The sequence below is a fragment of the Lepidochelys kempii genome, chromosome 3 (assembly GCF_965140285.1).
Source record: "Lepidochelys kempii isolate rLepKem1 chromosome 3, rLepKem1.hap1, whole genome shotgun sequence".
In the NCBI taxonomy this organism is placed as follows: domain Eukaryota; kingdom Metazoa; phylum Chordata; order Testudines; family Cheloniidae; genus Lepidochelys; species Lepidochelys kempii.
In genome coordinates, this window is record NC_136382.1 from 70,894,164 (window position 1) to 70,918,968 (window position 24,805).

General features: G+C 40.4%; 1 protein-coding gene across 4 annotated transcripts in view; it reads right to left on the reverse strand.

Moving 5' to 3' along the window:
* MAP3K7 (mitogen-activated protein kinase kinase kinase 7) overlaps positions 1-24,051 on the reverse strand; it is a 65,998-nt gene extending 41,947 nt beyond the window's left edge. For 2 of the 4 annotated variants that reach the window (XM_073336772.2, XM_073336771.2), the window contains exons 1-6: positions 23,396-24,051; positions 7,469-7,579; positions 5,480-5,545; positions 4,573-4,618; positions 3,851-3,989; positions 2,806-2,930 (exon numbers count right to left, since the gene is read on the reverse strand). In XM_073336772.2, the coding sequence (XP_073192873.1) occupies positions 2,806-2,930; positions 3,851-3,989; positions 4,573-4,618; positions 5,480-5,545; positions 7,469-7,579; positions 23,396-23,485 (577 nt within the window). In that variant the 5' untranslated portion in view covers positions 23,486-24,051. Of the gene's footprint in view, positions 1-2,805; positions 2,931-3,850; positions 4,010-4,572; positions 4,619-5,041; positions 5,142-5,479; positions 5,546-7,468; positions 7,580-23,395 lie in introns of those variants that run through there. The other 2 variants (XM_073336773.2, XM_073336774.2) reach the window with 2 other exon arrangements.
* Between the last annotated feature and the right edge of the window lie 754 nt (positions 24,052-24,805).

Genomic DNA, 24,805 nt, shown 5'->3' on the forward strand with positions numbered 1-24,805 from the left:
TCACCCCAGTGCCTCCCCGTTTATTATTCTCACTCATTTTGTCATGCCTAAAATTTAGTTTTAAGTTCTTTGGGGCTGGGATTGAGCCTCTCTCGGTCTCTCATGAAGCACACAGCAGATGTTGGGTGATATAAAATAATGAATAATAATAAAGCTCAGAGAAGGAGACAAGAGACTACAAAATGATAAATACTTTGTTAATTAAAGAAAGCCATGAACTTCTTAAATAGACATGAATGATAAACAAATTCAAGATAGAAAGTATGTAAACAACAGTCAGCACTATGATTTATCCTTTCTGGTCAATATCTGAAACAAGAATGACATTAAGAACCTAATAAATAGTCTGTTCTATTTTCTCAGGAAGCATATGGAAAAACAATCTAATAATTTAAAGAGACACTTCTATACAGAATTTCTTTATACAGGAAGACACCATGTGACATAGGATAGTGGCATATACACACACTGCACTACAGCTTGCTCAACTATTTTACTTTTATAGTTTTGAGATTATAGTACTTCCTCCCTCCTTACTTTAGGATGACATTTATTTATTTAAATTTAAATAATAAAAAGGCACAAATATAAATCTCTAGGAACCCAGACACGCATTTAATATTGCAACAAAACCCCAGCCCCATTGAAGTAATTATTTCAAAAGGAATTTTGACAGACTGCCATTTACAAAATAAAAGCTTTTTTCGACTCTTATTTTGATAAGAATACCTTCAGTGTTCTCCAAAGACCTACCAAACAGATGAGAAAATTTAGAAATTGTTGAGTTAGATGTATATAGGCCTAGGTTTTGTTCTGATTTTATTGTCGATATCTGAGGTAGTAATTAATGCATAAAATTTTAAAATTGAACAATTTATAACACTGGTTTAATAAAGCTGAATGACAATTTTATTTCAAGATATTCATTTGAAATTTTACCATTTTTGGACATAAGGTATTCAATCATTCTGTGTAATGTGTTTCAATGGTGCCAATACAAATTTGGGGAAACAAAAATATATAAAAATTGCTGTATAGAAGGCTTGCTGCAGTACTAAAAGCAGGAAATTTAGAACTGAAATTTTACATGTTCCTACTTAGTATAATTTATGGACTGGAGAGTCACTAAGAAATGGATGACTTAGCATTTGCACTGGAATTCCTTGTAACAGCAAGGCTTTTAAATGTAGCCCTTAATCCAATTTAAAATCAGGATTTCCTGTGGTTTTTTTCCCTTTTCTAAAATCAGATCTTCAACCTTTTTTGTTTTTTTTTTAAATAAAGGAAAAGAAACTAACTTCTAGTGGTAAATGAACGTTAAGAATAAATTATGGCCAATATCTGAAGTGAACAAGGACAGTTTCTAGTAAACTGGTATCTGTAGCACAGAAACTGACATAAAATTGCCAGTCTTAGAGAGATCAAGCACTGAATGACCATGGTGATTTAACTAGAGGCATAATCTATACTTAAAATTTAGGTTGACATACCTACATTGGTCAGGGGTGTCAAACTGATTCCAGATCAATGTAGCTTTGCTGACCTAACCCCAAGTGTAGATACAGCTATGCTGATGGAGGAATACTTCCATTGACCTAACTACCGGCAGGTGGTGCTTCTGCACCAATGGAAACACCCCTTTCCATCAGTGTAGGTTATGTCTACATTACAGGTTTATGCTGGCATAGCTATGGTGATATCAGTATGACAGTATAGTCTCAGCAGTATAGACGTACTCTAAAATGTTCATGCTCAGAAGTCCAGAACATCTGACCAGAGCCTACTGATATTGTTGTGGAGAAGCTTTAAAGCCTGGTGGTTGTCTGTGTTTTTTTCAGGTGGCTACCCAGACCTTCTTTTTATAGTATTATCAATTTGATACCGTTCTGGAGAACTTAATTCACTATTAAGACCTCTAGGGAAAAAACAAAACACATACTCAAAAAACTCACTCTATCCATCCACAATTAAACTCTTAATGAAACTTTTACTCACTCACAGGGGGCAAAATCAGCACCAGTTAATCACTGATCTGAAAGTGGTCTGATGTGCATAATGACCGAGCTATTCACCATTTAACCACACAGTAATTATACAAATCCTTGTGATTTTATTGTTTACCATCACTGGGCTTCCCCACCATATGCCAACAAATCGCTTTTGATTCCTCTCCCCACTTAAATATTAAATACAAATTAATTTTTAAACATGAATTACATATAGGGTGAGAGGAGAAGAGGAGGTGAACTAAACTTCACGGGATAAGGAAGAGAAGGGAGATATGGGGAAAAAAGGGGATAGGGGGAGTTACAAGTTAGGGAGGGATCAAAAATGGAGGTGGCTATGCTTGTTCGACACATACATGGTGAATTCTGAAGACCATGGGGAATCAGAATATGGGGTGGAAGGAATGACAGCATATTTCAGTGCAATCAGAATCTGGGATTATTTTGTAATCTCAGAAACAACAATATCCCACAATGGTAACACCAAACAAGATGCATAATTTACTGTTACAGTCTATTCAGTTTTGGCATTTGTGAACTTCAAGTATCAAACTTTTCCCCATGTGTGTGAATTCCTTTCCTAAAGATACTTGTACAGCAGTCTTTGTCCCTAGTTTTTAAATGTAAATTAAAGACTTCCCCCAAGTTATTTTTAATCTTTAAAATTTATTTCTGTATTTAATGCAACTTAACAGAAACAATGCATGTAAATGATGCTCTCAACTGATTTCTTATATCAAATCATTCAAAATGTCCTTAAGTAGAGGAATACATGTCAAACTGTACATTATTTTGTTACCTTCAAAAACTTCAGGTGCCATCCAAGCAGCACTTCCCTTATTGTTGGTCATGTGCGTTTGAATATCACAGGCTGTACCAAAGTCACAGATTTTTAGAACTGTCCCCCCAGCTACCAACAGCAAGCTGTCAAGAAAATCCCAGATTTTTTTTTTTTTAATAGAATTCAGTAGTCTTGTTACAATAATAAAACATTACTATTTTATTCCAACAACTTTCACTTGAGGCCTTGCTTCACAGTAGTGTACAGTAACTTGGTAGTAACTTGTTCATTTAAGTATAAAAATATTCTTAAAATTTACTATAGTATGTCAGTAGGTTGTGACTTCCTAATTATGATAAACTGCTGAATTTTAATTTTTAATCTTTATAGCTCTATTTGAAATATGTTTAAACAGAAAACAGTTTCTTTAGGCATAATTATTTCAATCCACTAAGCACCCAATGGAGACAAAATTAGCCTTTTATATGCTGATTCATAAACATTTTATACAGGCTCTGCAGACAGAAGCCCAGTCATCATGGCTGCTATCTTGCCAGAAGGGGAATGATCAGGACTCCCATTAGAGCCAGCCAATGCAGCTTTTTCTTCAAATGGAAGGGTTGCTATTGACCATGTGGTCTCAGTGCCTATGGATGAGCATTGGGGAAGGAAGAAGGAATTGGAGCATCAAATGTAGGTTCTCCTGCAAAACAGTGCAGGTCACTAGAAGTAGACCTTAAGGCCTTTTTAATTTCCCCATTCAGGTAACCAAGTCCCTGCTAAAAACCCACTTCCATGATATGGGGCAAGAACAGGCTTTATGTCTGCACAACACGCAGTGCTGAACACACAGTTAGTGGTACACAAAACAATCAGCGTGTCTTGATTTTATAACTGAAATTTAAAACCCATAGTCTTTATTTAGATTCATTTACTTTATAGCTAATAAATAAAAGTTATCAATTAAAAGTTTTCCTCCAAATCCACTGGAAGTAACAGGATAATGAGAAACCCCAAATTGCACTTTTAAGAAAAAAAGGTTTAACACTGACTAGAAACCTACTTTGGCGGTTTCAGGTCCCTGTGAATTAGAGCCTTTGGTTTCATGCTGTGGAGGTATGCCACTCCTTGGGAACACTGTAAACACCAACTCATTGCATGTGCAGCAGTATAATAAGGCAGAGGCTCAGCACCATGCAGTACTGCAAAACAAAGGCACAAACTAAAAAGAACTTTATTGCATATTACCATGGAAACAATGAAGTTAACACACCAGTAACAAGCTGTATGACATTCAACCAGTTATTTACTCTCATCCTTTAGCGTTGCTGTTGAAATCTCTCTTTACATTGTTTAACTTTATATATCACTATTAATGGAAGTTACCTGAATAGTGATTTCCAAAGTTTTTAAAAGGGTACTTAGTTCATTAGCAAATATTTACACACACAAATTCTGCCACTTAATGGCTAGTTATAAAATAAAGTCACTCATTTTCAGCTGTATCTACTGTGGCCTGTATTAAATGATCACTCAAGAAATTGACAAGTTGAAGGTGGTCACTTAATAAAGTCAGATTTTTACAGGGAAAAATGAAAGGAGTCAGAAAATTTAAGCCATTTATTTGATACCAAAAGATCAGATGATTAAAACATGTTTTTAAACTATGCTGGTTGTAAAATGCTCTTTAAAATAAATATTAAACCCATTTTATATTTTAAGAAAAGGTTCTCCTAACACTAACACTTTAGCTGCAGGGAGACACCATGTTTAAATGATACTCACCATTGTACAGAGAACCTCCTTCAGCATACTCCATAACAAGACACACCTTTTGGGGAGGGGACAAAAAATAGGGATGTTTTAAAGTGCAGTGTAGGGGCGGACAATAGGTTTTGTAATTTGAAAGGAAAGTTCTTTGAGAGGAACTGCAAAGTGTCCATAATTGATGCACTGATCTATCAGATGCAGAATTAAATTGATGCTGAGATCCTATTAAAGGGTAGCAAAGAGGAGAGGATGCATCACTGTATACCCCTTAAGGCTAAGGTTGCCTTCAAATTACAGTTAGAATGGATGTACTGTAAGAGTGGATTAGAAAAACTAACTAAAATTGCCAATTTTTATTAGACCTGAATAAACTATTTTAATCAATTTAATATCCCAGACCACTAATAAAATACGTCTAAGTTAGCCTACCACGTTGTGAGTTCAAGATTTCATATCTGTCCTGCTACAGTACTTGCTGCATCACCTGAGGCATTTGTAGGGTTCTCAGCTGTTGCAGGGTAAAAACAGAATCCTGACCTTGGCAGGTAAATGTAAAGGAATTGATTTCCAATCATGTGCGTCATCTGTAAATAAATCATTTTTTGTAGTGCTGATTTGGATTCAATATGGGGGCTGCACACTACATACATATATACCACACTAATTTCTTTGCAATCAAAAAAATCAGCATAGGGAGAGCAAATGAACAAGATGAAGTGTGAATAGGTTTTTAGAGGCTACACTTTGCTTCAAGTAAAAAAAATTAATATTTAGAAAAAATCAACCCATTAATAAGAAAACCAGAAACCATTTTAGAGACACAATACTAAGGTGAGTATATTGGCTGAATGTATTTCTTGCATTATTGCTTGATTATAGTGAGCTTTATCAAGGTGACAAAAACTGGAGGATTACAACTTACTGGATTCAGACAGGCTCCATATAACTTGACAATATTAGGATGGTTCACACGTGACAACTGTCGAAGCTGCAACACAAAAGTTCACCACTTTTTTTCAACCACAAAATACTTCAAGTTACCATTTGGTTTCATATACACAGTTAACAATTAAATCAACACAAACAATTATTTACATAGCATGGTTCGTTCGCGTGAAAAAGTTGATGTCTTAGATAATTAAATTAGGTTGTAAACTAGCAAATTTATGTCACATACTGTGCCTGGATTTTAAAACTGGACCATCCTCTAAAAATCTAATACTTAGGGCACTAGCCTAGAACTTGGGAGACCTGGGACCCTGGCTCTGCCACAGACTTCGCGCATGACCTTTGAAAGACAAATCAGAGTTTTCCTGTGCCTCAGGTCTCCATCTGTAAAATGGAGATAATAGCACTCCCCTGTCTCATAACAGATTATATTAGCCAGGCAGACCTATTAAACTGGGTCAGAAAATGTCATGACTGAAATCAAATTTTTAATTATGCATGTTAAGAACATAATTAAGTCTCATGCTTCAGGGCCAGAGTGTAAGCTGCTGAACAAGCAGATCATCCACTTTCCAAGTACAGCATTGTGCAACTAGATATGACATTCTGAGGATTTTGCAATATTTCTGTAGCACTGTTTATTGCTCACAGTTGGAAGCAAGGTTACCTGACTTCAGGGACAAATGGTCTGAATTACTACAGAAAATCTTATGGGCAAAATAGTTCACTTTAATGCAAAAGGGAGTAATGCCACAAAAATGAACTATAAAATAAATTCTACAAGTTAACATTTATGCCATCCAGTCACGAGAAAAAACTGCTTGTAGTAATTCATAGTAGGCATGTGTTGATACACCCACTGAAGAAATTAAGAACCATTTTTTATTTTGCAAGTTGGCAGAAAATAAACCAACTTGTGGGAAGTTTTGACTTTCACAGACTTTTGAGGGAGTTTTTAATAGTACCCTCTGAATTTCACTATCCAGTCGATAGGGCACATGACCCTATGTTCCTAGAAATTCTTTATATATAGTCTGAAGTGATATTAGAAAAAGAACTGAATCTACACAGTGCGAGAACTCAAAAATGTAATATCTTGAAACCAATTCAAAATAATTTGAGGATTTTCTCTTAGATTCTCTCTCATATAAAGCCCAACCAAAATGACTTACCATTCAACCATGTTTAGATTTATGTGAATGTTATTCTGCACTCATACCATGACAATGAGCACAGTATACATATTCTGTTAGCAGAGAGATGTATTATAAATACATTTTAGTCACAAAATTGTCGTATGGTTAAAGAACCTGTAACACGTTAGGGATTTATTCTTATTTTACTCCATATATCCTGGGTACCCTAAATGTTTATCTACTGTGTTTTAAATGCAAACAAACAGAACTCTGGCATAATGAAAGTTCACTGAAGTTATGTAGTAACAACATTGGATCCTAGAATGTTCTCTCCTTTCGGAAATGTACGAATTATGTGTGAGGTGCTAAATTAAGAGGTGGAATGGAGAAAATGAAGGATGTGTTCTCAAATACATGAGTTACATGTATTTTCTTCTAGATTTTTACAATTTCAATTAAAAATAAATTACTACATTAATGGAAACATAAACCAAACTTTTCATAGTATGCCCCCCCCCCAATGTTAAGTGACACTAGATGAGATTCTCACTCCTCCTTTGGTCTCTCTACACAGATTAAAAAGGATTGGAGTGGCATAAAGAAGCTCTAAATACCCCAGACCTCACTGGGAAGAATTCCTTCAGTGCAGGAACTGGAGAAGACAGCCACAGGCCATCCTCTGAGGACCCTCTTACAAGTTCTGGTGGAAGTGGCGTGGCTGGGTGTGGGGTATGTCAGTGGCAAAGCCATACCACATTACTAGTTGGGGGAGGGGGGGGGAGAACATACCGAATCCCATAACTTCTTTTCAAGGAAGCTTACTGTACCTCCACAATGAAGGCCTTTCTTTCAGATTCACTTTCTATTTGTTTAATGGCTACATCTTTTCCTCGCCATTTTGCCTTGCAGACCACACCAAAGGCTCCTCTTCCAACAACCTAGATCAAGACAGCAAGGAATACTGTAGTTAAGAAAACAATTCCAGCTTGCCTGTAGCACTTCACAAATATTTAAAGAAACATGTTACGCAGCATCAAAAATTTAGTATAAAGATATCAGACATATGAAGTGAAGTCCAAGTTTATAACAAAACTTTAATTTTATGCAGTCATAAAGCACAGTTACAAATTATAGGGTTATTCTGATAAATGGCATGTGCATAAGGCTTCTCCCATAGATCACCTACAGGGAAAAACAGTAAACTATATGCATTAAATTCTTCACATTTTTTCTGAAATATTTATATTGCATACAAATTTGTAAAGTTACTTATTTCACACAAGTTCTACTCAAAAAGAACCTGGGAAAAAAGGAAGAATAGTTGCTTCCCCCTTATTCTTTTCTTCATCCTTCCTACATAGAGTTTACTTTTATAAAACTCGCTCTGGGAAATAGTATCTTATTGCACATATTCCTGCTTATTAGTTATAAGCGTGGGTAGATGATATAATCCTGCACTTTGACTTCACTAGAAGGGGTTAGATAGAGATCCCTATATTTAGATTTCACAATACTTCCCATAAGAGATTCTTGAGTCTTTTTTTTTTTTTGGGAGAAGCTCTAACACCTCCATTTTTTGGAGCAGGCCCTTGAAATTCAGCAGGGGGGCCCCCTAGCAATAGAAATGCCTTTTCCTTGGACCCATCCAATTCTATTCAGGTTTGGTGGCGATATAAACTATTGAAAAGTTCAATTTCCCTTTTCTTGCTCGCATTCCTCTGGAAAAGTCCTGGAAGCATGCCAAAATAACCACCACCAACCACCACTGAAACCTAACACCTGGCCCCAGAAGTCCATCCCAGCCTCCTGGATCACAGCTTTCTGCTGATGCCGGCTAACACAGTTAATCCTATAGTTCAAGTTGTAGCAATTTGTGCTGCAGTGATGAAGGCCAATGCTTCAAATGCTATACATGATTGGGGGTTATTATAATTACATACAATAGAATCTGATTTTACCATTTGCCTTAAAAAAGAAATTACAAAACAAAAATGAACGTTATTTAAGTTGCAAAGAAATCAAACACTATAAAAAAGTTTTGAAATTCAAAGTAAGTTTTCTACAGAAAAGTTACTTCTACTACACTGCATAAAGGCAGTAATTTCTATTTCTCATATCCTTATTAAATGCAAGGCCTTATTACTATTAATGTTACATAACATACACAAATTACTATGTAATGAGTTTAATGATTCAGTGGAAACAATGTTTGGAAATTCCTGATTTCTCCTCCTTTCCAAGCTGTATACATTGGGTATGAGTATATATCAACAGTAATAAGACATGTTCAAAGACATAACTCTCTCTAGTATTTTACTTGGTGAGCATGTCTTAGAAAATAGCCTTTTAAAAAAGATTTCTCCTCTCTTTATCCTCCTCTCTTTTTTGTTGCTTTAATGCTAATTTAAACATTTGATGGACACCAACTCGAAAAAAAAAATCACTGTCTGAAAATGTTGTACACAGTATAGTTACAAGTGATCCCTATGATTATTGTAACCTAAGTTCCCTGTAAGCTGCGGGGCCACAAGCAGCCTATTTTGCACCGCACAGGCGCTCAGGGAACCCGCCTGGGGACCTACCGCAACCATGGGAGGGGCACCCCTCCCCCGGCTCCCAACCAACCATTGGAGGGGCACCCCTCCCCCAGCCACCAATTCAGCCTGCGGCACAGCCAGAGCAGCCCAACCCTGAAGTGGCATGGCCCTAGGCACATCTCTGCTCAACCCAGGTGTTTACCTGCTGGGGCCCGGGAAAGGGCGCCTATCCTGCAGCCCCAGAGCTCCCATGGTGGGGAGAGAAGCCTCTCCCCCACAACCCAGGTGCTGCTGCGGGGGCAGAGCGCTGCGGGAGTCTTCTCTCCCCGCTGTAGCTCAAGAACACCCTCCTGCACCCCAAACCCTTCATCCCCGGCCCCACCCCAGAGCCCGCACCCTCAGCAGGAACCCTCACAATCCTGCAACCCAACCCTCTGCCCTAGCCCTAAGCACCCTCCCACACTCTGAACCTCTTTGGCCCCATTGCCACCACATGAATTTTGTTACGTGCACCAATATGGAGGTGATGTGTTACACATATCCGTCATATTGGTGCACGTAACAAAATTCATTCTGCATATGAGTGGGAAAAATTAGAGGGACTACCGATTGTAACTGGAAGAATTTAGTGAAAATGTTATTTATTTTTCAGTTTGTTTGCACTGTGCATTTGACAGACTTTGGAGTAGTCAGTTTTACTGTTTAGTCGTCAGTTCACTCCTTTCCTGCTGAGAAGGCCCTTACAAAAATCAGCACAGCAGCAGAAAAAAGTGATTTTATATATATATTTCTTTTTTAAAAGGAGTGAGTTACAAAGTTTTGAAACTTACTATGTTAACTCAAACTTGTTTTTATTAGTCAATTTAAAAAAAGATGACAGTGTCCCTTTAATTTAATTGTAAGTGACTAATGGACAAATTCTGCAACCCAGTCAGTTGCATACTGTGTTAGTTATGATAAAATCTGCCCCTTAAGAGCATTCATCACCAGGGAACCTAAACATTTACGTGAAAGCTTCTAAGTTTAAATAAATCTGCTTCAACTGAGTAATAATTAAAACATTTGCTGCCAGAAACACAAATAACCATGCTGTTAAGAAAGGAAAAAAGAAACTTGTCTTCCGGTTGTGCATGCTAACTCAACCAGCTTTGCTTTGTGCCATGAAATGCACTACAAAAAGGCTCTAGTGGAAAAGGAGAATAAATTCTAAAAGGCAGACCCCCTTTACTAAGTAAGTCCAGCCAATGGCTCTGGAGAGGTCAGTGTCAGGAGCCAAGAGGAAGACTCTCACAGAATCTCTTAATGGGCACAATGGAGAACCATGAGAGGAAGTCAGAGAAATATATAGCATCCAAGTTCGCCAATATAAATTACTGGATGACTGTGTACAAGATCGGTCAGGGTTTTGAAACAATGTGTTAACATCTTCATTGCACCTAGTAGTGAGCTGTAAGCTAATGCCAAAACTTGAGCTCTAAGGAGAGCACACAGATGCATATGTTGATCTAGGCTACAGATAAAGGAATTACCATTTTTAGGTCCACATTAGAAAGACATTCTCAGCTTCTTGGCCAGCCATGAAAGAAAGGAGCTCTGGGACACCATTACAAATTAACAAACAGAAGTAGTGATAGATCCAATAAGACCCACAGATTTATAGTATGATAGAGCAGAAGATGATACTGGATTATGTGGCAGAACTATTTTATTCACGGACAATTTTTATGAGAGAGAAACTAACAGCAGCAAAATAGCTAGTTACTTTTAGCATTCTCCCTCCAATTTTCTTTTGAAAGGAAAGTCTTAAAAGTTGCCTGAATAATTTAAGCATTAGAAATAAAGCTTCCATTTCTGATATGCACAAGAACCAATTATTTTAATACCACAGGAGAGAAGAGTTGTCTAAAGTTTAGTTTCTTCACGCTGATTCCTTCATATCTCCTACTGCTGGTACAACTACACTTGTTTGGGTAACAGTACACATTCTCAATTTACATGAACCCCACATTATTGACTTGTTACTTAAGTAGTTCCATTAACAGCAGTTGCTCTGTGGCACTGGAGTCTTGGAAAATGATCTAAAAATAAACATACTGGTCTGAAAAAGATTCTTCACCTTTACCTTCGGGTACCATAAGAGAAGCGGGGGGGGGGGAAGAGAAGGGGAGGAAATGTGCAGTGTATAGTGGAAATCCTCTTACTTTTTCTGTAGCAAATGTTTGTCAATAATAAAATAGGTGGTTCAAGAAACAAGTGTAGGCTGTTTAGAAAGTTTTAAAGAGTCATTAATCTACATAACTTGTTTTTTAGTTCTCTCCCTTTCGCTCTCTGCTCCTTATTGGATCTCCTACAAAAGAAAAGAATTCCAGAGGAATATCCTCTTTTACTACACTAACAAAACTGCAATTACATACAACTTAAAAGAGTTGTATTTGTACTTTTTCCAATGTAATTCATTCTAACATTTTTTAAAAAATCATCTAAATAAAGCCTTGAATTAGAAACTATATAAGGTGCTTGGGGCAGAGACTGTATCTTTCTTTGTGTTTACACAATATTAAGCACACTGCCAATGCTGCTTAACACCACACATTGATTTGAAAATACGTGGAGTATAAACCATGGGTGATATATATATTTTAGAGGTCCTAGGTTAAAGGTCTTTAAAATTCTCTCTCATCTTAAAAGGATATTCTTAATGCTAGTTACTCATACTACAAACAAGAAAAATGAACTCATGTTTATTTAGATCCCAGTTCTCAAACCCAGGAGCAAAGAAAAATAAATAGCATTCAGCTGTTTCTGAACTGTATTAGCCAATACATATACTTTTACTATTCTCCAAAATTTGAGAGACTAACAGATTTCATACCTTCATTAATAAGAACAACTCTTCACTTTCGACTCTTATTCAGATGCACAGTGCTGTTTGTTCTAAAGAGGCCTTGCTGGGCATAAGAGGGACAATAAAATAGAATACTTCTCCAGTTAACAGCTTTAGTATTCTTTAGAAAATTCTACTTATTAACTGCAGTATGTACAAAAGAAGGCCCATAAGACATCAACTTAATTACCATCTTGAGGACTTAGTGGGGGTTTAAGAACACCCAAATCCATACTTTCCAATGGAGTTTCCTTTTCAAAGTGTAATTGTATATTAAGGCTTACATGCTCATATCAAAGAGTCTAGTGAATATGCAATTAATCATTATCTAAACATTCTGTGGAGCATTCCTAAAACAGCAGCCATTTCCCTGCTTGGTCTAAACTCAATTCTTTTTGAAGAGTTTATTAGCATTTGGGTAGTTTACTCATTCCAGGAAGCATCTGTATCCCAGACTGAGGTAACAATTTATCAGCAAAGGGTTATTTTAGAACCCAGTACATTTTATGTATTCAAAAAAGGCTGGGTAAAACCTCATAAAAAGACAGTTAAAACATAAGTTAACTGAAAACTTAATGTACAGTAATCTGTTTTAAGGATTAAACTCACTATACCCAGTAGTAATTTAAATATATTGGGGTAAAATCTGTTTTCCATATATTGGAATGGATCATTATCCTCTGTTATGATATCTGAGGTGCTCAAACTAACAGGCCCTAGATTTAAACATTAAAGGCTGGTGCCTAGGTATTGACAGAGGACTCAACTCTGGAACTCAGTCCCCTTGCTGGTCTGACAGAGCCAACATTACAGGCCTTCAATGCACACTGCAGGATCCATTTCATTTTGCAGGTATTTCTCAGAGGGAAGTTGGGTAGGAAGAAGGGGGATTTTTTTTATAAGGGGATTTCTATTACAGCAGAGGTGAAGTTGTTTGTATGTGTGTACGTTATATATACACCTCCAGAGCTTTATAAAAAAGGGTGCACTTTATTGTTATTACTACTATTTCAGTGATACCCAAAGGCCCCAAATCACATTTTTTTCCCCCCACAGGACCCTGTGCACATTCCATGCATAAGACGGACAGTGCTCAGAGAATAAGGCATTCGTTCAAGATTTTCTTTTATCCTCTCATCATTCACTGCACTGAACACAGAATTTATTATTTCCTCAAACACTTGTCTTGCATTCATCACCACAATATTGAGCGCCCTGCATTCATTGTTGAATTCCACTTTTTAGCACCCTAACATAGAGAGATGTTTTATCCACATTTTACAGACAGGGAACTTCACACAAAAAATTACACTCATAACTATGTTTTAAAATCGGATTAGTTAAACTGGTGCAAGCTTGTGTAGAGACACTTCCTTGCAGGATGACACTGGCCCTTTAAGAGGGCAGAGGCCAGTACAATTGTAATGGTCAACTGACTGCTAATTGGGTTTTAAGAAAAGGCACCTGAGCCATATAAATGGATATAGACTGAGACAGAAGGCCCAGTGAGGAAATGGGTCAGCTAAGAGCTGCCCAAGTCAGTCAGGAAAAGGAGCAGGTAAGAACTGCCTGAGTTAGGAGAAGAGGAGCCAGGGGGCTGGAGAGGGCTGAAGGGAGCAGAACAGCAAGAGGGAATTGCTTGCTGACTTCTAAGGCTAAAAGCCAATGCTGAGGGCTGGAAAGACGGGAACAGCACAGCTTTAGTATTCAGTATTTAGTATTTAGCACAGGGGCCTACCTGCTCATGTCTCCACACCTTGGGAGCTGCATCCAGGGAAACAATGAGAGCGCCAGGGACAGTTAGGGATGCTCCCTTAGTGAGGATGAACTCCCAGCAGGGAAGCTGTGGGGGACTCCTGCTGGGAAGGGAAGGGTTGCACTCAAGCTGGACGGGCTGGAGTGGCTGTCCTGGTAAAAGGACAGGAGGGGATCAAAGAGCTTGGGTGTGGTGGAATACACAGGAGAATGATACGTGCTATGTGGATGGACTAGAAGATGTTGGATTTTAAAGACTACATGCCATGCACATTCGCAGACAATGATAAATGGACTATATTTGGGGACTTGTTATGGACTATTTTGCACTATATTTTTATAATAAACCAGCCTAAGGAAGTGTATTATTATGCAAGGGAGTGGTCATGGAGTTACCGGAGCCTCTGAAGGAAGGAAGCTGAGGCAGGTTTGCCTATCATGGTGCAGCCTGCTGCAAGAGGGCAGCCCAGGTGGGAGCCATGCCATGACAATACTATTTTGGTTCAATAATTGCTTATTTCAGTTGAAACTTAAAAAAATAACTGATTAAGTGTCTTCACACAAACTCCCAACAGTTTAACTCAATAGGTTTAAAAACTGATTTTAAGTTAAACCAGTGAAATGTCTGAATTTAACCAAGGCCACAGAAATCAAAACCAAAATTTTCAAGTGTCTAATTTCCTGTGTTTTTGTTTCATGCTGCCCAGCTTAAAACATCAAGAGCTTAATATTTCAGAGATGCTGAACACTTATGGCTATCATTGACTTCAACTGGAGTACACTGCACTCCTCAAAACCAGGACCTGATTGTCTCAAACTGAGCATACAGGAAGTCAGTTGCCATTTGTTATGTCATGTTTTCCAGACCTCAAATAATTTTTGTATCTTTTCTGAATGATTTTCCAAATTTTCAATATCTTTTTAAAGAGTGTGGCTACAATATTCCAGCAGTTGTCTCAGCAATGCTATATACTAACTTAATATCACCTCCATACTCCTGCTCAATATTCCTGGATACACAAGGAACTATATTAGTTTTTAGCCACAGCACTTCAATGGGGGCTCACATTCTTTTGGTTATCGAACATGAATAGGGATATGATTTTGCCACACTAATCATGGAAACGATTAATTTGAATAAAGTCTGTGAAATATCTGCAATCAGAGTAGAACGTCCCCAAACTAAGTGGTGTTGCAATAGAGCCCTCCACTCCTCCGTGTCCATCTATGGCAGGGCGGATATGCCAAACTTCAGTGGCACTGTGACTACGTGCATTAGGTTGCAATGCCCGGAGTAGGGAGCCAAACCCAGCCCTGTGGGACAGGAGCTGCCACTGTGGCGTAAACAGAGTGGGAGAAACTTCCTGTCAGGGGAGTTAAGCACTGGCATAGATGGTCTAGAGAGGTTGTGGAATCTCCATCATCAGAGATTTTTAAGAGCAGGTTAGGCAAACACCTGTCAGAGATGGTCTAGATCAATGCTACTCAAAGTGGTGGTCAGAGGACCAGTGCCGGTCAGCGAGCCATCGGCTGCCAGTCTGTGTGCACATTGGAAAAAAAAAAATCGCCGGTCCCCACATCAGATAGTTTGAGAAGCTCTGGTCTAGATAATACCTAGTCCTGCCATGAGTGCAGGGGACTGGACTAGATGACCTCTTGAGGTCCCATCCAGTCCTATGATTCTGTGATTACAGGATCAAGACTTTGGACCACAGTTCAGACTCCAGGCCATCAACAGCTGCGAGGAAAACATTAGAGTTGGTCAGGAATTTTCAGAATTTTTTTTATAAATCAGAAAATGACAATTTGTCAAAACCAAAATTTTTAGCAGGAAAAAGGATCAGCTTTGATGAATACCCTGATTCTAAAACTTTTTGGAAAAAAAATTCAAAATTGTTAAAATGGGATGTTTTGACATTTTCTAAATGAAGGGGTTTGTTTCTAAATAACCTCCATTGGAAATTTTAATTTATACTAAAAAGAATTTAAAAATAAGATGGGAAATCAAAATTAAGTATTTCAATTAACCTGATCTGAAATGTTTTTGGATTATTGGTTCACAAAAATTTGAGATTGACTTCTTGTCCTGATTCAGGACAAGAAAAATATTCTATATTTCATGGGACTAGAAAACCATTTCCTGCTCAGCTGTAGAAGATAAAGAACCCTAAATTCAGGCCCCAGTGGGCAGATGAAATCATATTCAGCTGTTTCCAAAAATGTATTATGTATAGGTGTACACATTACAAATATGTCCTCTTAGTGGTGTGGAATCTTAAATAGCTATTCTTAAATATATATTTAGAAAGCTTATCAGTTCTTCTTTGTAAGAGGATTCCCTCAAAATACTCTAGTTATCAACTACCTTTGTTCAAGTGGACTGTTGAAATTAAGGCTTCGGCTACGCTACAAAGTTAGGTTGTGTCTACATCAAATTCGTCTCTAGCCAGCACAAGTGCCTCATTACATCAACACAGTACCCCTGCCCCTCCACCGAACAGCATAAAGTAGTTCAACTATGGCTTAGGTCAATGCAATATGAGTGAAGACACTGCATGATGTGTGTTGACTAACAGTCTTCTAGCAACTGTCCCACAATGCCCCATTCTCTGCAAGAGTGACCACTCTGATCACAATTAGAAACTCCACTGACCAGGGATCAGAGAGACCAGAAGCCACCCCCTTAAAGCCTTCCATGTCCTTGAAATGCATTTTTCTCATTGCCCAACTTGGCGAGCAGACCTAGCAGACCAGCTTTGTTGTGTGCAACCACCCAATAGACCGGGGTGTCCTGACCCCCAGTTTGAGAGCCCCTCAGGGGGTCACAAGGTTCTTACATATGGGGTCGCGAGCTGTCAGCCTCTAACCCAAACTCCACTTTGCCTCCAGCATTTCTAATGATGTTAAATATATAAAAAGTGTTTTTAATTTATAAGGAGGGGTCGCACTCAGAGGCTTTCCATGTGAAAGGGATCACCAATACAAAAGTTTGAGAACCACTGCAATAGACCATGCAAGCTCCATGCACACAGAGAGGTACTAGACACACTCCTACCTGGATCTCTTGAACCAGTGGGGAGATGAGGCTATGCAAGCACAGCTACGGACCAGACACAGAAACACGGACATCTATAAGTAGATTGCATAGGGGAGGTGCAGGCAAAGGGGTCTGACAGGGATCATCAGCAGTACTATGGGAGAGTAAAGGAACTTTGCCAGGAATTCTACAAGGTTAGGGAGAGCAACAATAGATCTGGTATTGTGTTGAAGAACTGGCACTTCTGCAACAACCTGCATAGAATACTTGGCGGAGACGCCACCAGCACCCTGTAGATCACAGTTTACTGTACTTGAGGATAATAGAAGCTTTCAAATAGTATATGCTTTAAAGTCACTTTAAGAAAAATATATAATATTGCATACACCCACACATATATATCTGTATACACACACACACGGGCAAATTGCTGGTACGATTATGATGGGTCCCGCGCTTCCTCTTCTTGGGGGGGTTCAGGGTGCAGTTTCCTGCCCCTGAACTAGGGTATTTACTGTCCCACTAGTAAGCCAGAGAAGGGTAGTGGAGAGGGAGGGACCCGGGCCCGCCCTCTACTCCGGGTCCCAGCCCAGGGGCCCTAGGGATAGTGGTCAACCACTTGAACTAGTGCTTCCTTCCCCTGGGCTACTTCCCTCTCCTGCTCTTCAGCTTGTGGGGCTTCCTGCCCTCTCTCTCTGCACAAGCCGGGTGTCTCTTTTCCTAGGGTCTTAGTCTTCTAGCCAGCCACAGCACTCCTTCAAATTGCTCTCTGCTCCAACTCCAAACCACTCTGCTCCAACTCCTTCCCCCAGCTGATTGAAGCAGAAGTTTATCAGGTGACTAGCTTCAGGTGCTTTTAATTAATCTACAGAAACCTTTCTTCCCTCTATAGGGAATAAGGCTTCTCCTCATCCTGGGGCTTACACATCTCTCCTATATGACTCTCCTGCTGCCTTCTGGCCATGCTGTATCACCACTCACCCACCCAGTCCTAGTACTGGGCTTAGATTTTTCCATAGTGGGGTGGTCAGCATTGTAGGATTTGGGTGCCAAGGCTCATATAACATAAAAGAGAGCTGTGTACATTCCGCACTATTCAAACCAACAACAGACAACAACCAAAACATGTGCACAAATCAGTCAGATGGTATTTAGTTACAGTGGATGTGTGGTGACAGAAGCAAATTAATTAGGGAAAAGAATGGAACGGAGTCATGAGGACAATACTCCAGAAACAAAGCATCAAAAAAGGAAGGCAAGTATACTTTAACAAATAAAATAATTAGAAGCCAAGTTTACCTTTTTCTATGTGTTCCCTTAAGATTAGGTTTTATCAACAAAAAAAATTAAAAAAACCCCACACACTGTATTGCAAAGCATCTGTTAACTGAACTTCCCAAATAGAGAGATTTATTACTAAGTATTTAATCAGATGGGCCTTTATTCGACAACTGAATCTGCACTGCTATCACCACTACTTTCTAAACAAAACTTTTCAGTTCATTTCCAAACTTTCAGAATTATATATTGTTTTATAAATCCTTCTGGACTTTTCTAGCATAAAGCACCACATATCATTCCTTTAAAGGCTTATTTATCCACAATTTTTCAAGAAAATGTAAAGCCACATTTTCCAAGCAACTCCTAAAATACTAAAACGAGACCTCTGTAATTTAGTTAGCATCATAAAACAGATGTGTGGACAACACAAAATATAGAAAAATTAGCTGTTTTGCTTGCTGTTTGAAATCTAGGGTAAAATCTATAGTTTTGTTCCCTAGTTATTAATGCTTTTTCAGACTATTTTGTATCTGAAGGCTTAAGTTAAAAATAAGAATCACAGAAGCAATCAGAAGTTTCCCAGGGGTAAAGGAAAAGAAGGTTGCTGCTGAGCCTGAGTTTTAGGTTGTTCTACATTCTTGCTTTGAATATTCTTTTACGGCACATTAATTTTGGGTTGACTTTTATTCACCCATGATAATTACGTACCCATCTGATCCCAACTCGAGAACTTTAAACAACAAAATGCCACTTGGAAGTTGGATATATGTTTGGAGTGTGTACGCCTCTCACCTCTCAAATTATAGCCAGGTAGATGAACAAAATACGGTATATTAGTGTGTTATCCAGTAAAACTTACCCAAACCAAACTGAAAGCACAAGCACAGATCTTATGTTTATTAGCTAGGACTTGGGGCCTGTAACTATTCCAGAACTTAAATCTATTAATAAACTAGTCGCAGTGCTATCTGCTGACCAGACAACCTTGATAATACAAGAGCAAAGCTGGGATTATACAAGAATTCTTTTGCATTTTTCAGTTTAGAGTTGATGATGTTCATCTTGGGACATCTAACTGATGTCTACATACTATAATAAAACTTAACCATTTTAACTCTTTGTAAAGGGTGATTATTTTGGAATTCTTGATCTCTAGGTGTAAAGTATTCCCAGTTTTCTTCTACTGCACAATGCTATGTCGTTAATTACAGCATACGGTTACTAGCAATTGTGAAATCAATGAAGGCACAACAAGAAAGGGGTGACAAGGAAGGGGTTCATATATCTTAGAATTTCATAATAGTGGACAAGTTCTATTTCTAGTTCACCTGTTCCATTGGAAAGCAGTTTTTGTTGCTTCTACTGTAATATGAGTTTATCCTCTAGGTATTTTTACTACACTCAGCATTGTGGTATCCAGGGGCCACATACATTTAACTCAAAATGCTAAATCAACTGTTACCAAAATTTCTCCCTACCCTTTGACAAAAGTCCCCTTCCCTGGGTCTTAAAACGAATGGATCATCTTCATTTTTTCCTCAGATTGAGAGGCAAGTCTCAGGATGACAGTGTGATATAGTAAACCAATTAGCAGATTAGGACTCAAGACTCCTATAGTTTAATTCTTGCTGAGGCCTCAATCTAGGCACCATCTGGGCACACATTTTTGGTGCACCAAATCCTGCCTGTGCAGGTGTCAGCATGCATACAGAAGAACATACATAAGAGGATGCCAAGATTTGTATATCAAGCCTCAGAGTTCTACCTCCCAGTTTTGCCAGTTAGACACGGTGTAGCCCTGCATTTCCCCACCTGTAAAATGAGGTCGTAATTCTTACAGTCCTCAGGTGTTGTGAGGATTCAACATTTGTGTAGTATTTTACTTGTTCAAAGTGCTAAGTACAACATTATATTTGCTATGTGATACTCACTTTTATGGGTCTTCACTGGGCACCTGTTTATGATCTCTAAAATTACCACAACCTTAACTTTTTGCATAGGGTAAGGGCTAGCTACAAGCCATATCTCAAAAGACACTTAATTGTTTGATTACTGACCGTAGGCGAATGTTAAACAAATTTCAGAGTCTTCTTCAAATACAAAAGTACTTCCAATTCCTTAATACAGAAAAACTGTTTAGAAATGATGGAATTAAATGTTTTAAAAGGAAGAGATGTGTGTAGTTCTGACACAAGACATTTCATAGAGTCACAGAAACACAGAACTGGAAGGGACCTCAGTAAGTCATCTAGTCCAGTCCCCTGCACAGAGGTAGGACTATTTCGTCCAGGGGTTCTCACAACAATTTTTTTGGTGGTCTCACAGCGTGGCCACCAACTCTTTCTAGTGGCCACTCCGACAATTTTTCCTAAAATGCTTAATTAACTTTAGGAGAAAAATAAATATTCACATTTACAATGATTTTGTATTTACATACAGGGTTTTATGCAGGGTTTTATTTGCAAACTCAACAACAACAACGTACAGTTAATAATAATGATCAGCAGCTCTATTCTTTACTGAATCAAGACAGAACAGAAACAAAAATAAGGTGCTTTGCATGTTTTCTTTTGCCTTTTTGGGGTTTTTTTTGTTTTGTTTTAAAGACTTGCTAGCTAGTAAGTCTGCTACTGTGAAAAGTGATATTTATATGTTTGTTAATATTTTTCACAGAAGCAGACTTGCTAGCTGGCTGGGAGACAGTGAAAAGCGATATTAACAAATATACAAAAATCACTTTTCACAGCAGATATACTCAGCCCCAGCAAGCTGGGGGACAAAATTAAGCCCTGGATGGAACAGCACAGAAGTGAGGGTGGCATGGACTATAGTAGAACCTCAGAGTTAGGAACACCAGAATTACAAACTGACCAGTTAACCACACATCTCATTTGGAACTGGAAGTGCACAATCAGGCGGCAGCAGATACACACACTCAAAAAGCCAATACAGTACTGTACTGTGTTAAATGTAAACTACTAAAAAAAAGGGAAAGCAGCATAAGAACAGCCATACTGGGTCAGACCAAAGGTCCATCTAGCCCAGTATCCTGTCTTCCAACAGCAGCCAATGCCAGGTGCCCCAGAGGGAATGAGCAGAATAGGTAATCATCAAGTGATTCATCTTCTGTCGCCCATTCCCAGAGGCTAGGGACACCATCCCTGTCCACCCTGGCTAATAGCCATTGATGGACCTATCTTCCATGACTTTATCTAGTTCTTTTTTTAACCCTGTTAGCGTCTTGGCCTTCACAACATCCTCTGGCAAAGAGTTCCACAGGTTGACTGTGCATTTTTCTTTTGCATAGTAAAGTTTCAAAGCTGTATTAAGTCAATGTTCAGTTGTAAACTTTAGAACAAACCATAATGTTTTGTTCAGAGTTATGAATGTTTCAGAGTTGTGACCAACTTCCATTCCTGAGGTATTCGTAACGAAGGTTCTACTGTATTCATTGCTGTGGGTAAGTGTGTGCAGTAAGTTTTTTTCCCCTTAAAGTGTCTCATGCCGCCCCCCCCCCACCCCCAGAATACATTCTGCAGTCCCCCTGCCAGAGGGGGTCTATCCCCCCAGTTTGAGAACCTCTAACCTAGATTGTGTTTATAGAAAAGGAAATCCTTTGGAAGAGAGATTAAAGCCAAAGTACCTTCTACAGATTTCTGGTGACTCTCAAGGTGGAAGTCAAAGATACCATGTCGCTTTTTGAACATAGAGTTTTTGGAAAACATTCCTTCTCATTAAAACTGTTTATAGTCTCCAAGACTGTGTGTGGACCAAAATTCAGTAGATACAGGCAAACTATCAGTATTTAGCAAATGACTCTCTAAAGTTCTGAGCTACTGGTTATCTTATATATGAAAGGTCCTATAGGAGGCAAAGTTCACTTCTGTATGGTTACTCTGTTTAGAGGAAAAGATCTTGTTCTTTCAGCAGTAATTAATCTGCTAAGGAGTTAACAGCACAAAGACTGTAATGATGCCAATGTTTGTTAAGTCTAGATTCTGCAAGTCGTTCTGCATGTGTAAATCCTACTGAGTTAAATGGGGGTCTGCTCATGCACACAACACCTTGACATAAGTAAGGACCTCACAAGGGCAGCGGGATCCAGCTGTATGGAACAACTTGCAAGATAAGGGCCTTAATGATTAAGTTAATATATTATATCTCCATTGAACCTTTTTGGAAAGCACATAGATTGCTCTTGAGAAAATCCACTCTGCCTCCACAGAAAAAAACAAACTGATCCACAAATACTCTTATCAATTACATACCAACTGCAAAGAATTTAAAGCAATTCTTCTATAGCTAACCTTTCAACGTAATACTCAAGCGGGAAAAATTTTTTCTTAAAATTAAGTAAAACATAAATGGACAATTGAATTTACTTCATGGGTAATCAATACCAAAGATGCAATATGGGTCACAAATGCAGTACTGATGTTAGTGTAACAGCCACTGGATTGTAGCATCACTTAAGTTAGTTTAATAAATTTTTTTAAAGAGTCTTTTATGCCTAAACATGATGATGTATGCATATAATATTTGGATAATAATGATCAGCAGCTAGATACCATATTAATGGATGTATTATAAGTGCATTAAATAGGATGGATGGGGGGGGGAGAACAGAGACCTACAAAATAGACACATTATATGGAAGCATTACAATATAGTTTAAAAATTCTCCATTTGACTGTGGTAAGTTAATTCAAACTTATCAACTGCCACCAAAGTTTGGATTAAATTTAGACTAACTGAAAATTCACCTTAAAAAAGCTGATCAGTGCCTCAGGTTTGGAACACCTAAGCTCCCTAGCAGCTCAGGTTTACAGACCTTCGTTTATCTATATATATTTACTGTGCCCATTATTGCACTATTTAGGCATTTCTGAGAGGGAGAATAGCACAGAATTTACCACACAGATCAGAGAGGGACAGCTCTACGTGCCTGTTAGTGGTCCCACAGCCTCTCTCATAAGTGTAGGGTTTTGTCTCAGTCTCTAAGAGCAGAATCTTTCCTCCCACCCCCACACCTTTGTGCCAGCTGACGGCCACTCTCCTTCCACCCCCCCACCCCCGCCTACCAGTGCCCGGGCTGGAATACCTATGTAGTTTATAAAGTGCTTTGGGGCCCTGATGGGTAAAAACTGCCCTACAAGCTCTAGGGAGCCGTATAGCTAGTGGATCGCCCCACGAGCCAGGTCCAGGAAAGTGGTGGTGGGGAGTCTCTGAACATCCCCGGCTCCGCACGGGGCTCGCTCACCTCTTCCACCTCAATCTCCTTATAGTCAATTTCTTCGAAGTTGAGGACCGGGGGCGTTTCAATCATTTCAGCGGAGGTGGCAGCAGACATCCCTTCACTGTCAACCGCGGCAGGAGAAAGCAGGGCCGGCCGGCCCGGGGCAGAGGAGCGGCTCAGGCGGGCCGCCGCGGCGGCCCCCAGCTGCACAGGCTCTGGGGAGCGAGGGCCTGGCGGAGGCGCCTCCTGGGCCGCCGCGCAGGGCGAGGCCGCATCCGCGGCGCTCCCGGGCTACTGGGGCTGCGCGGAGCCCCCGGCCGGGGGGGCCTCGCTCCGCATCCCGCGCCTGGCGCGCTCCGCCCGCCCTAGGCCGCGGCCTCCCCGGAGCCTGGGAGTCGCCTGGGCGGCACGTCCCCAGCAGAGGAGACGGGACGGCCCCGGGGGCGGGGGCCCGCCGCCTCCGCCTGCCCCGGCGGCGAGGGAACGAGACGGGAAGGAGCCGCTCAGAGCCGAGCTCCGGCCGCCGCTACTGACAGAGGAGCCGCTTCCTGCTGCCCGGGCGCGAAGGGGCGGGGGTGGGTCTGCGGCGGCGGCGGCTGCTGCTGCTAAGGCCGCCGAAGCGGGGCCATGGCCTGGCGGCGGCTGCTGCTCCTCCCCCCGCGCAAGGCCGGCGGCGTCCCAGCTCCGGCCCCGCCCCCCTTCCCGCCCCGCCGGCGACCGCCCGCCCGCCCGCCAGGGAGAGCCGCCCCCCGAGCCGCGCAGGCGGCTGGGACACGCACCGCAGAGCGCCTCGGAAGGGCCCCGCCCCGCCCCGCGTGATAGGCGCGGGCTGGCCGGGATCCCGCGAAGGAGGGGCGTGGTGTAATGTGCACAGCAAAGGCTGGGGGAAGACGTCGTAATACTCCCACCCGCGGGCGCACGCGCGCAGCACGTACACTAGGGGATTGATTGACAAGTGGCTTCCCAACCCTCCCTGGGAGGGGCTGCAACACACACCCCACCCCCCAGCAAACGGAAAGGCGGATGCGAGGTAGTATCGTCTCCTGACACACAGTCTGTACCAATACCTCGGCACGCTCCCCCAATCATCCGCCTCACAGAGAGAGGGTGTCACATTCCAGGATGCAGTTCAGCCCAGTGAGGGGTTGCACCACTGCTTGCCCTGTGACCGTGGGTGCCTCACAATGCTTTGCTTCTGTAACACCTAGCCTGGGCTGCTCACAACCAGCCTAGTGAGCCTACTAGCGTGCAAGTCACACCCTGAGTGTCTGTGTGTAGCTGCAATCCTGGTCCAGCGGGTCTGACTTCAGCAGCCTGTCAATAACACTGCAGTCACACTCTGGCTTCCACCAGCCTTGATTATTACTTGCAGAGTTATCACAACATGCTCCCAGTCCTAGCTTTTCCCTGTGTTTTGCACTGTTCAGCCCTCTC